This window comes from Phoxinus phoxinus (assembly GCF_949152265.1).
Source record: "Phoxinus phoxinus genome assembly, chromosome: 2".
In the NCBI taxonomy this organism is placed as follows: domain Eukaryota; kingdom Metazoa; phylum Chordata; class Actinopteri; order Cypriniformes; family Leuciscidae; genus Phoxinus; species Phoxinus phoxinus.
In genome coordinates, this window is record NC_136877.1 from 47,507,306 (window position 1) to 47,521,056 (window position 13,751).

Genomic DNA, 13,751 nt, shown 5'->3' on the forward strand with positions numbered 1-13,751 from the left:
TTAAGTGTTATAAAGTCAGAATTGTGAGATATAATGTCGCAATTGCGTGTTATAAAGTCAGAATTGTGAGATATGAAGTCAGAATTGCGCGATTAAACCATTGTGAGAAAAAGTCAGAATAACTATAACACGCAATTGCGACTTTAGATCACGCAATTCTGACGTTAAAACTCGCAATTCTGAGATATAAAGTCAGAATTGCGAGTTTAGATAAAAAAGCGCAAGTATCTTTTAAAAAAATGTATTCTGTGGCGGAAACTACCGGTAGCTTCAATAATTAACATGATACTTCTTCAAAAAGTCGTAGCCTACATCAGGTTGCATTTGTCACCAGACTCAGTTCAGCATTGTTTTGTTTTTACTGGTGATTCCCTGGAGGTTTGAGATGTATCTGCTCCATGTCAACCTTTCTCACTCGTTGTGAAACGAACCTCTGTCACTCACACACCAGACACATGCCGAAACAGCCGGAGCAACATTTCTCTATTTATGGATAAGATGCATGGGCTGAGGCATGTACCCTACGCATTTTCCCGCGAAAACCCGCGAAATTTCCCGCGAAAACCATCCCGACAGGTTTGTGAATCAGGGTAAGAAACAACGTTTTGGAAGAAGAATTGGTATGGATTATTTTAAATGTTAATTTGTAACAAAGTTGTATAGTGTACCTTCAAATTTTTTTACTTATTCGTCAAGTTGTCTAAAGAAATGTGAAATCTAAATAATTTTTATAATTTTTGCACGATTAACACGATTAATCGATTAATACATGCTCGTCATCACACCACGATTTCATCAGCCCGATAGCAGGAGCGCTGTTATCTTGATTCTGGAGGCCAGTATTTATCCTTGTTTATTCATCTCGTGTTTTGGTGTCAGCTTCGTCCCTATCGAAGTTCCTTCCTGTTCTTTGCTGACGTAAGTTCAGAGGAACCAGAGCTTGTTTACTTTAGTGATCAGCTTTCACAACATGCACTATCGCAAAACTTTGATAGCCTGCATGTTTGGCACAAGATTGCGCACTTCACGCAGTATAGCTTTCACTTTATCTGTGTGATGGAAGAGATTCATAAACACACACACACACTCACGTGGCGTGGGCTGGAAGAGTTGAAATGATGGTCAGATGCATCAAGCCCATTTACAACATCAATGCGAACTCAAGCATCAACCACCAGGAGTTTATTTGTGTGTGTTTTTTTTTCTGTAAAACATTTAAATTCATGGTCAGTTATTGCAGAAATGTATTTTTATCGTAATACTCCACATATGTAAGCAGACACGTATCCAAACTGACTTCGCCGCATCAACACTATGGGTTTGGAAAAGGACGTCAGGCTCATTCAGAGGTTAACCTGCGGCGGATTTCCTACTTCCTGTAAGAACAGGAAGCTCTTTCCACCCCTCCTTTAACACATTGCTCAGATTTCTCCATTCAGGAAGCCAAAAATGCAAATGCAAAGCTTGTTAAATTAATGCAAAGTAAAGTCAAGGCGCTTGTAGTGAACTCAAAATTACACTTACCACAAATCAGATTCTGGTGAAGCAAAATCACTCAAAGACATTTTTAGCTTAAAAATACAAAAATAAAAATGCAGTGGATACAACTATTTGCAACAAATCTTGACAAAGTGATCTTCAGACTGATTACTATTGAATACACTAATGTACTACAGTCTTATCAAATGACTTCTGGTCCTGTTCAGTTGCATATTTGCGCTGGTTTTATCTTTTCTTGACGGCCCTCTTGCGTGAGAAACATGGGCTGTACAAAGCAGTGGGGAACATTACATCTGACGGACATTAATTGATCTGATGTGTGTGTGTGATGGGCTCTTATCAGTTACGCAAGCCAGCATTTACACTATTCCTCCCATCATGTGCAACCACTCCCTCTGTATTTGCAGATCTTCTTTTCATCATGAAGGAAGGAGAGCTGCTCCACTCCATCCTTCTCTCAGATCTGTGCTTGCCATCAGTTGTTTGTGATCCTTTCTGTTCTGTTCCCATGTGGCCGACAAAACTGCAGTCTTGATCAGCCTCGCTCGCGTCAACTTTTCAACTTTAAACCGTGTTCACCTTTGAAGATATCCTTGGTCTGGGAAGCTGGTCCGGCTCTTAAATGCTGCATACATTATTTCATTTTCACACTTAACTTTTTTATGATAAGCTGATCAGCAAAAAAAAAAGAACACTTTAAATCATTCTTTCAATTCTGTAAGCTGAATAAATAAGCTTTCCATTGATGTATGGCTTGTTATGATAGGACAATATTTGGCTGAGATGCAACTATTTGTAAATCTGGAATCTGAGGGTGCAAAAAAAAAAACTAAACATTGAGAAAATCTCCTTTAAAGTTGTGCATTTATGTTTGCGATATTGCTACATTCACTCACAAAAATAAATTTGATATATTTGCGGTAGGAAATGTACAAAATATCTTCATGGGACATGATCTTCACTTAATATCCTAAATATTGTTGGCATAAAAGAAAGGTATAATTTTGACCCATACAATGTATTGTTGGCTATTGCCACAAATATACCCGTGCTTTTTTTTTCAGTGTATCTTGCCACATTATATATATATATATTAACCTTGATTTACTCTTAGCATGAATCAAATAATTGTACATTTCACAATGTAAAATATTTTAATGTCAAAATATTTTTAAATATACATATATTTCTACAATAGTGGACAAAATTGATATCCAGCTTAGGAAAATTGGCAAATTCAAACATTATTAAAAAATTGTTTTAGCATATTGCATAGTTGTGCTTGGAGTCAATTGTTTTATTTGTGATAACGCAATGAAACATGCCAAATCGTGCTAGTTCTGGCCAGGCTGTCATACAAAGAAATTTATAAACAAGAGAGAACCAACAAAATATTAATAACTGATTATGTTGAGCTTTTTCCTTTTTCCTTTGAGCTTTTTGTTTTTCTATGCATTTTTAAAAAAGTAAAATAAAACCTGTAGCTGTAATTTGACCTTTTTTTTGCCAAATAATTTTGTCAGAAAAATAAAACCTTAACCAGGTGTAGCATTTTAAAAATGTTACATTTAAAAGTATTTAAATATAAAATATTTTTCTCATATTTTAATCAAACTCGTAGGGTAAAGTCAAATATCCCCTCGAACATCACTTTTGGCCAGAGAGGAGAGAGAATTGAGGCAGAAAATATTTAAGACTGGAAGTCCAAAATTCTTTTAATTTCTAATAGCAAAAAACTATTATATATATTAAATGTCATGAAATGTGTTCACGTAACAAGCCAGTGTTTTATGTATATGTGCCATTTTGGAGTTGTGAACATTATTTTGTGTTCTGTTGACGTAATAATGTTGAATCATTACATTAACTTAATATTGTAGGTAATTTAAATGCAAAATCTAAAATTTTAGATTTTTGTTAAAGAATAAGTTGTAGTAACTTAATGAAATTGTCTTGTAATTGGGCAGTGGAAGTCTAGTTCCCAGCATGCTTTACATAAGTCTGGATAAGGAGATTAAATGTTGAAAGTAAGTGTTATTTTATGTTTTTTTTAGTGAAAGAAAATACCTGTTAGTGTTTAATGCTGGTATGTTTGACATTTAAAAGAGTTTCTGTAATGTTGAGTTTTTTGTGGTTACCATTGTGCCGAAGAGCAAATACATGATGACTGATCCAATGCCAGTGACAAGTAATCTCTGACTTGTTCATAAACTGTACATGCCAAACAATTAAGCATGTGCTATACTCGCTGCATATTTTTATTCAAATAGATCAGATTAATTGGTTCCAGGGCCACAGCTCAAGTATAGTGGAGGTGACTTGGGGGCCGTTTACACAACTAAAAACATAAAACTTTATGCGGTTTAGGCGGTTCATTTACATGACAACAGCGTTTTTGGGGCCTGAAAATGCTAACTTTTGAAAACGGGCTTCAAAGCGTACGTTTTTGAAAACTACATTGTTATCATCAGTGGAAATGGTGACGTTATGCACTTGTGTATTACATGTTCAGTCTACAGATGCGTAGTGTTTCTTTACAAAGTCACATCGCTGGCCTGAATAAATAATACAGCGGTTTAGTCGTTTTCGCAGATCCGACTTGAAAATAGCCGATTGTTTTGACAACGTTGTCTGTATGCAAAAAAGGAAATACGTAAAAACATACAGAGTAACTAACTTAAAAATGTGTGTCCAGTCATGCTACGAATGAAGTTCCTCTTAAGTCAATGTAGTTTGTTAGTTGAACGTAATTTCATTGGAAGTTGTTATAACTCAAAAAAGATTATGCAAACCGTTACTTTATGTTTGTTTGTTGAGGCCACACTTCTTCTTTTTTTATCCCTGAAATGTCCCCTAAAAGACTGATTGTTGCATAACAAGTGCATTATGGGTGGAGGATGATGGATAACATGAGTTTGTGCACAGATCACTTGGGCAATATCAACCACAAGATTACAGGAAAAACAACACTTGGCACCATGCGGTCAGAGCAGTTTACGCTTCGAGCAGAGGAGAAAGGAGGTGTGGAAGATGTGGTGTAAATGTGAGGTGGTTTCATGTCCTCTCTATCCATCAGCGGTAATTTAAGTCTTCACTTCGGCTCTTTAAATAAACATTCCTTCCCCCATACAAAAAGTAAGTAAAGGGAGTGAGAGGAGAAGAGAAGGGTAAGGAAAAGGGGGAGGGGGCACGAGGGAGGCACAGAGAAAGGCACTGCTATAACTGCCAGGCAGGATACATCCATATCTCACTAACAGAGAGCGAGTGGACTCATACACAGCCAAGAACAGCTACACTTCAGAGAACACAAGAAATGAGAGCAAGGATCAGCCAAGGAAAAACGTTTTTAGAATTTTAGAGATTCTAGAACTTTTCGAACAAGGAATTCCAAAAAAGAACACAAACCAAAGAGTGCATGTTGAGTTAGACAAAGGCAACAAGAAGAAGAGGACTACTGGACTCTCAGCATCGGGTGAGTGGGGGGTGTAGGCGGCTTGATAAGGTGCACGTGCACTGACCTATCAGAGGCCACCGCTGGGGAATGCTTGGAATTCACGTATCTGTTTGATTGCTTATTTAACATTAATTTACATAACCGTTAGATCAACGGCAACTATGTGCACTTCTACATATAGTGTGGCATACCTGCTACTTTCATTGAAAGATTATTTCAATCATGATAACTCTCGGAGTGAATTATTTAACCAGCATTTATTGGCGTGTGGCATGGAAAGTACATTGATTTTGGCGGACGAGATCTGCTACGCCTCTGCTGAGCAAATACAAGCAGCTTCGTTAAAATAACACATAAAGGACTTGCTGCTGCAAGAATATATTCAAGCCCTCATTGCAGATGTCTACAGGTGGTGCTGGGGAGGAGGAGGGGTAAACGGATGTTTTCATAATCTCGCCGGCTATAAAATGGCTTTAGTTTCATGAATGAACTATGTATTTAGTGAAGTTATACTGTATATGGATGAATCAATTAAATACCCCGTCAAATAGAAGCAGGCATTGATCAAACCATTTTATGAATCAATATAAGATCACATCAAACCTAATATAAATAGCAAAGTAAAAAACAATTCCACCTTTATATTGGTAGCTCATTTCTGTAGAAATATAATTGCTTCTGAGTAATATTTGCTCCAGATTAATTCTCAATTGTGTGATTCCCAGAAAAGTGGAAACAGTGTTAGCGGGTGGAGCAGTGTGTGTTGTCCAGGTTTGGCATGGTGTGCGCTTGTGTTCAGGTTTCCTGAGGGGTGATCGAGTGTTTGTTATATGCGGAGTCACATGCCATACATTAGGCGCTAACAAACAGAATACAAAGGCAGGAAGAGAACACAACGGACAGCAAGCGCACAAACGTGTGCATGTCACCCTCATCATGCATCACTGATGGCATATTCAGGATCGAGTGTTTAAGGATGACAGTGTGTGTGTGTGAGAGAGAGAGAGAGTCGGAGACCATCCTGTATCCATATTTAGATGATTAGCGTATGGCATTGAGGCCACAGCTGTCTGGCGTGTAAAGTATTTATGTAGTTTGACCTCGGTCTATTGTTCTGGAGTCCTATCTGGATGGTCAGTCAGTCAGTCTAACCAGAGGGAACAATTTTTGGAAGAAATTATGACAAAGGGACATTTTTTGATTTATATATTTATTTATTTTAAAAAACTAACTTACATAAAATTTAGAGAGAGAAAAAGTGCATAAGAAAATTAAGCCTCTTGACTTAAGGATCATAAGGATTTTATCATTGTGACATTTTCTATTTCTGTACTCTGACAAAATCTCATTCTCATTACCAACTAAAACAAGAATTTTTACAGCATTTGTTGGACCACCCGCAGTTAATGCTGATTTTATTTTTCTAACAATCATTGAAAGTCCTGAAAGAATGGATCTCATTTTACAAATTTAGAAGAAATAAATTATACAAAAATTTAAAGTGAAACAGTGATTGGGAGAAGGGTGCTTAATAATGAAAATGTATATTATTTTTTTTTATTTTTTTTGGGGGTGACATCATACATACATATATATAACTGATAAAAGAGATCAAATCTCCAGCGGTGTGTTACTGCGATGTCAAGGCTTCTCACTGTTAATCTCTTCATCATATCGCCTGTGTTGTTCCAAACACACTGAAATACCAATTAGTTTCCGCCACAAAGGGCCAATTGGCTTTCAGATAACAATCAGTCTCTGATTAAAGACCTAATTAAAGGATCATACAACCCTAGTTTCCTGGCGATGAGTGATTTAACCTTGCTCTGAACTTTAGTGAACAGTGCAAAACAGATGTCAAAGTCACATATGAACGCATCCACCAAAGTAACAAGCTTTTTTAGTGAAATAACCTGGAGTTTCCTGCAGCCGCTGTTGTTAACAAACACAAATCACAGAGCCAATACAAGCCAGATGCTGAACGAGCTCTGATGATGATAAAAACATCTGCTTAAATTTAACCCTTTCAAGTTCTAAAAGGGAACGAATAATGCTTTATTTGATTCTTTTGTAACTTTTATTAAAATATCAGCAGTTTTCCATGTTAGATATACATCAACATTTGAAGTGGATCAAAAAAGTTCAGCAAAATTGTCCTAAGACGAGAACGGGTGTTAAAAATTCATAACTTTGATGAAAGGTTTTGATTCACTTCAAATGTTGTAGATCCGGGTCGCTAAAGACCCAAATATGTAGTTATGATTGGCGAAACATAAATGCATTAAGGGTTAACTTTACATTTATGCATTTAGCATTTATCCAAAGAACAAAGCATTCACCAAAGAGCCAACAATCGTTGTTGTACACAATGCCATGTTTATTAGACAACACTGTAAACCAGAATAAGTTGGCAAAACTCAAAAACATTTTTAGGTAATCAGTTAGACTACATGAAATTTTACTAATTCTAAATGCTCCTACTTTGAAATATTTGAGTAAGCTAATTCATACATTTAACTGCATAAGATTTAACATCTTAGCTGAAATATTTTTAGTACAGAAAACGTATTAACCAGCTAATTCAATAAATGCTAATTTGCTAATGGTTAGCACTTGCTGAATGAGTCCAATAACATGAAACATGTAATATCTGTTCTCAAACTAAGCTCATGCCAAGGTAACCCTACAGAAAAACAATATAACAGAAACTCTTCTAAAATAACAAAACATTAAACACTACTAAATCTCCCACTTAACATTAATCTTGCACCCAAAACATTATATAACATTAAATTTTAACATTTACTCTCACTTTTGAGTGTCATGGCAAAGCATGCTGGGAAATAGAAATCCCAGCCCAGATTCAGTTAAATTTAAGTTCATAAAACTCAAAACCAGAAATCACTTCAAATATGTCAGTTGTATGAACTCAAAAGAAAAAGAAGAAAGTTAAATACTCATAAAAGTTAATTTGATTGAACTAATTTGAGTTGGCTCTACTCAAACCAATTAATTATTTGAGCGTCAAGGTTTACAGTGTCGATTATGGTCTCAACAGTTCGGGAGGAGTTTGGCAGCTCATTCCACCAGAGAGGAACAGAGAGAGTGAAGGTTTTGGAGAGTGACTTTTTGCCTCGTTGCAAGGGAACAACAAGACGTCGCTTATTCAGTGACCTGAGCTGGCGGGAGGGAGCACATTAGTAGTGGGTTGAGGTGTAGGGGCGAGCTAGACTGAGTAAACCCAGCCTGATCTGCCGGATATTTGATTTCGGCCTTCAGCTCAGGCTGGAAACCTGTAAATTTTTCTATCCTGCTTCCGTTACAAATCTGCGGGGACCAATCACAAACTGGCTTATCCACCTGGCGCGCTATTGGCGGGTTTAACATGATGACGTTAGAGAAGTGACAAATCCAATTAATTTGAACCTCTCGACGATGCTCAATGGCTTATTTAGTTTAGCAAAACAAATCGCTCGAGTGGGTGTAAATACCACTCACTTTCTTTTTTTTTTTTGCACAACCTGCAAAAATCGCTCGTGCCATTGCAGCTTCTACAAAACGCTGATCAATGCTAAAAACCAACACGTTTGTTGACACGTTGACAAGTTTTCAAGTCTGATTGGTTGAAGGACTATCCAATTGCGTACAGAGTCATTTGAACTATGCCCGTTGATCACGGCTCTTGTGCAGTAGAAATACAGAGCAGACTCTCCAGACTAATGTTCAATCTTAAAAGATTGAGCTTGGTCTGGTGACTAGGGGCGAACTAGTTAGCAGCGTTAGAACTTTAAACTTGATTCTGGCCACAACTGGGAGCCAGTGGAGTGAGATAAGGAGGGGTGACTGAAGACTAGATTCTGGATCATTACATTTGGTTTGGTAAAGTCTTCTCTATCGTCTTCAGATCAGGATGAGCATGAATGGCACACTGGAGAAGGGCGCTCATCACCAGGCCCTTGACCTCTCCGAAGAGCTCCCAGCCAACAGCCATCACCACCATCAGCATCACCCCAGTTTCCAGCACACAAACTCCCTGGCGTCCACTGTGCCCGCCGGGACCCCGGTGGGAGGATCTGGGGTGGTCGTGCCTCCGCCGTACTCGGCTGCGGAGGGTCCGCTGGAGCTGCGGGGGTCTCTGGACTGCTGGGCTTGTTCAGTGCTGGTGACCGCGCAGAACCTGCTGATCGCTGCCATCAACGCCTGCCTGGCTGGATGTGTCTTCGGGCTCATCCTCACTCCTGCTATTGTCATGGTGGTGTTCGGCTTTCTCTGTCATTCAACGGTAAGATTTGCAGGGGAGAAGTGCATCAAACTGGTCACAATATCAAAATCCAGTCACAAGTAGCACGGGTATATTTGTGGCAATCTTTTATGCTTGAAAAATCTTTAAGTTATTAAGTAAAGATCATGTTCCATGAAGATATTTTGTAAATTTCCTACCTGTGAGTGAATGCAGCACAATTGCGAACATAAATGGACAACTTTGAAGGCGATTTTCTCAATGTTTCGATTTTTTGCACCCTTAGATTCCAGATTTTCAAATAGTTGCATCTCGGTCAAATATTGTCCTATTTATTCAGCTTTCAGATGATGTATAATTCTCAACTTACATTTTTTTTTGTCTGGTTTTGTGGTCCAGGGTCACATTTACGATATACAGAGTTTATGAAAAAGGCTGTTTTTGAAGGATGTGTGAAATTATTTTGGCCCAAAGTTGCTCATTTCACACGATAAGGATATATACATATAGACAAAACAACCTGAAAACTATCTAAATAAAAAAGTGGACAAAGCATGTTCTTATGATGCAGTTAGAGATGCAGTTAGAGCCATTTAACAAGAGTTAAATGCATATTGAAAGACAAACAGTGTATAGCAGCACTAAAGGAATGTCCTTTATAATCTGGGAAAAAAGACTCAGAATAAAAGCTAATCATGATTCAGAGATATTCTCCTAGGGATTTATGGGAGTTTGGCCTCTGTTTCTCTTTGATTCACCAAGTAATCTCTTAATCTCGGGCATTTCTCAGCAGTTTGAGTGCAGGAGTATTAGCAGGGGCAGGTCAGGAGTTTGAGGATGACGTCAGATGAGAAGTGTTTCAGGACGGGAGATTACTGGAGTTTAATAATGAGAGAAAAGTTGTATAGTGACTATGCAATCTTGCACTTTGACCCACAGAAGAGAAGATCGTCTCAAACGCTACTACAAAATGAACAGACAAGATTCTGTAAGATACAGACCCTCCATCTATGCACTTTGTCTCTTGCTAGAAGAAAACAGCTTAAGCTATCGCATAGCGGCGCCCATGGGTCAGTAAGGGTCAGTGTGTGTAAATAAAGGCTGAATTCCTCCAGCCTCTCCGATTACCAGACCTTAAGATCAAAGATCAATGGCCACTCAGACCAATTAGTCCCCATGTGACACAAATTAATGAGAGATGAATGAAATAAATTCAAAGATCTGTAAGGAATCCACCATGTGAATAGTTTGTCACTTCACATAAGCAGTCGACTCCTCAGATGTCTGTCGAAGACACAGGATAAGTGAGACTATTAGTATTAAGGTGCAGTAAACCATACATGAAATCGACAACCAAATAAACTCACCCCTCCCTTTATTGCTCCACCAGCAGAACATCTAGTAAATATTCACAAAATTGTATGTTTAGATTGTATGCATTTTTATTACTGAAGTGGTTTTCAACTGGTTTGGCCATGGGACCCAATTTCCCCGTGGTCATCAAGCCGTGAACCACTTGTTTGAAAAAAAAATTTTGCACAAAAATTGTTGACACACACAAGTAGTGTCCCCATTTACTTAATACACATAAATTGTAAGAATATGACTAACACTGATGAATAAACAGTATAAGTAGTCCCAAACTAGTTTTTGCAAAGGTTGGTAAGTTGGTTAAAAAAAAAAAATACACAAAGTGAAAATTTGAAAAGTGAATACACAATACCAACATGAACGGTTAAAGAAACATGGAAACTGCTCCTGACAGAACATCATACATGCATGCAAATCCTTTCCATCTAACACACGACGTAGCAGTTACGATATTTATTGGTACTTTACTTTTATTTCAGCCCTTACTAATTGACAACGTAACTACGACGTTGCATTCTCGTAGTAGTTTCTTTGCACTGTATATTGAAGTGATATAAAGCGCGCGCCGCCTCATTTGCGCGTGGACAGGAAAGTTTGTTTTTCTGAGGTGAGAGACTTTTTATTTCTCAACCAGCTACGAAAATAACGTAAGAATAATGACCCAAACATATAGCCTGACAACATCTTTGCAGATAATGAATCGGGACAACGTTTTTCCTCAGACACGTCTGGCAAAATTTCTGTCTCACGCGCGTCTTTGAAAATTAAAAGTCTCGCATCCGAAAAACATTTGTTGTTGATGTTTCTTTGACTGTTCACTCCACGAACCACCAGTTGAGAAACACTGGCTTCACTTCACCTTTAAGTTGCCTACGACTGTATTTAACTGTGGTTTTTACAATGAGTGAAGAAACCTGCCAGAGTGAGAAAGAGCAGATCCGAACACAGATGCGCTTTATCAGTTTTTCACCCTCCTACTCCCTGTTTACTCAGTCACTCTTTTTAAACTCCGCTTCCCTCCATCCCACTGGGGAATAGATAAGGAATGTGGGGGTCCGTTTCATCCCTCAATTGCCCTTCCTCCTGACACACAGTCACACACACACACACACACACACACACACACAGTCACACAGACACACGCACACAGACACACACACCACCTCTTATCCTCAACACCACCAATTAAACAGGGGCGAGGGAAGATGTTTTAGGTTTGGGGGGTGCAGTTTTTTTTTTTTCGAAGCGAACATTAAAACATGTCTAGTGCCTATACCACAAAGGTAACACAACACTGGTGGACTTGCGCTCAGGAGTACAGCGGACAAATTATTTCTACTTAAAAAAAAAAGAGGTTTTAATAGCAGCTATTGCTTCATTAGGCAAAACAAAAGAGCCTTATAGCTAAGCCAACACGAGAAATCAATGTAAGTAACTGTGGTAAAGCACAGCCAACGAATTATTTCTACGCACACTGCAACGCAACGGTCACAATATGACGTCACACTCGGCGTAATTTTACCATAATTTAACAAATAAATTAAAATTTTCTAATAGCCCACTTAACGTGTTTATTACAAATAAATTACAAAATACTAAAAATGAATAAAATTAAATGAACAAAAATCGTCTCTGTTTTCAGGTGCGCCCGCACGGCTCGACGCCGTATTGCTCGGACCTGCTGAATGACGGAGGCTGCGTGGCGCTGCTGGTTGTGGGTTTCTTGCTAGTGACTCCTCTCCTGGTTCTGGCCTTGGCTGCGTACTGTCGGCTCGCTCGTCACCTTCAGCTGGGTCTGTGTTTTATTCCTTACAGCCGGGCCGTTTACAAGAACCTTCCCGCGACCCAGCACCGCGGCCTGGCAGGGGGATGCTGCGGACAGCGATCTGGGAAGAGGGAAGGGAAGGGAAAGGTGTGGGTTTAGAAGGAAAGGACTACTGGAGATATGGAAAGTTGTGAATGAACACACTACTTTTTGTGTGATATATATATTTTAATATTTGTATGTGGGTATTGTAAGGTCTGCAATGTGTAATAAGGAATTCTTACTCACTGATTAACATGTTTTATAGCCAGAAACACCATGTTCGTCAATTTGTTATTGCACAATACATTTATAGAATCATCAAATTTAAATATCCAAAAAATGTGTGCTTGTATGTAACAAATACTGTTGGCCTCATTCATACAATACGCACATATATTTAAGGCATTGTCAAAAATATTTTGTCATATATTTTCTTATATCATGTACAGTGTTGTGTATTTTCTCTTTTCCTTTAATATGTTACATTAAATACATATCAAATACTGTAATTTCACAAAATTGGTGGGCTCTTGTGCTATTTTTTTCCTCACAATGTGGATTCAGGACAAACACAAACGAGCTGCTTGACTATATACAATTTAATTTATGGAAAATGATAAATCATTCTGGCTTTCAAAGGTAATGACTATGAGCTAAATCATTTTCAGGATGAATGACACTTCATACAGAAAATTGACAAAAATGTCAGCTTGCCATGAGATAAATAAATATACGTATAGCACCCTCTAGTGTTAAAGAATGTCATAAAATGACAAAAATATAAAAAACACTCATAATTATGCCAGTTTATGAAGCGATGAACAAAGAAATTTGTGAAAAAACACTTTTTCAGGAATGGAAAAAGATTGATCATACTGGGCAAAAAAAGAAAGAAAAAAGTTAACCACTTTTTTATTATAAAGATTTATTTCACATTTATAATAAAGCATTTGCTATTGTATTATATATCTTTAGCTTACTTTAAATTTTTTTTTATTATTTTAATTAAAATACCACAACAAATGTAATGGTGGCAAAATTACATTGAGATTGAACACGTGTCTATAGGTTTTACCTGAACTCTGATCAGTTTTATACATTTGTATACGTTTTTAATTAGACATTAATTATAAGGCATTATAGTAGTTAATATCCTCTAATTGGCCTGTTTAGCTGAGCCATCCCTGATGGAACAAACAAAAAAAGCGCCAAAAATTGATAAAAGAACACGATATTTAATCGTATTAAATTAGTTAATTGCATTGGATAGATTTTACTTTCAATAATACATTTACAATGAGTTTGTAAAGTGTTTCCATTCACGTCAGGCCTGAGTTTTTGTTGCAAATACACTTCTGGCGAGCAGGGGGCTTCGAAGA

The 13,751-nt window shown here is 37.7% G+C and overlaps 1 protein-coding gene across 3 annotated transcripts; it reads left to right on the top strand.

Annotated features, from left to right (window-relative positions):
• Positions 1-4,657: 4,657 nt before the first annotated feature.
• On the top strand, positions 4,658-12,917 carry tmem88b (transmembrane protein 88 b). Of its 3 annotated transcripts, none has more exons than XM_079585717.1 (3): positions 4,658-4,972; positions 8,859-9,236; positions 12,208-12,914. In XM_079585717.1, the coding sequence occupies exons 2-3, from the start codon at positions 8,865-8,867 to the stop codon at positions 12,487-12,489; spliced, it is 654 nt and encodes a 217-aa protein (XP_079441843.1). In that variant the 5' UTR covers positions 4,658-4,972; positions 8,859-8,864; the 3' UTR covers positions 12,490-12,914. The 3 variants fall into 3 exon arrangements, with proteins under 3 accessions (XP_079441843.1, XP_079441844.1, XP_079441845.1); XM_079585718.1 differs by having other exon boundaries at positions 4,719-4,972; positions 8,864-9,236; positions 12,208-12,916; XM_079585719.1 differs by lacking the exon at positions 4,658-4,972 and having other exon boundaries at positions 8,861-9,236; positions 12,208-12,917.
• The last annotated feature ends 834 nt before the right edge of the window (positions 12,918-13,751 follow it).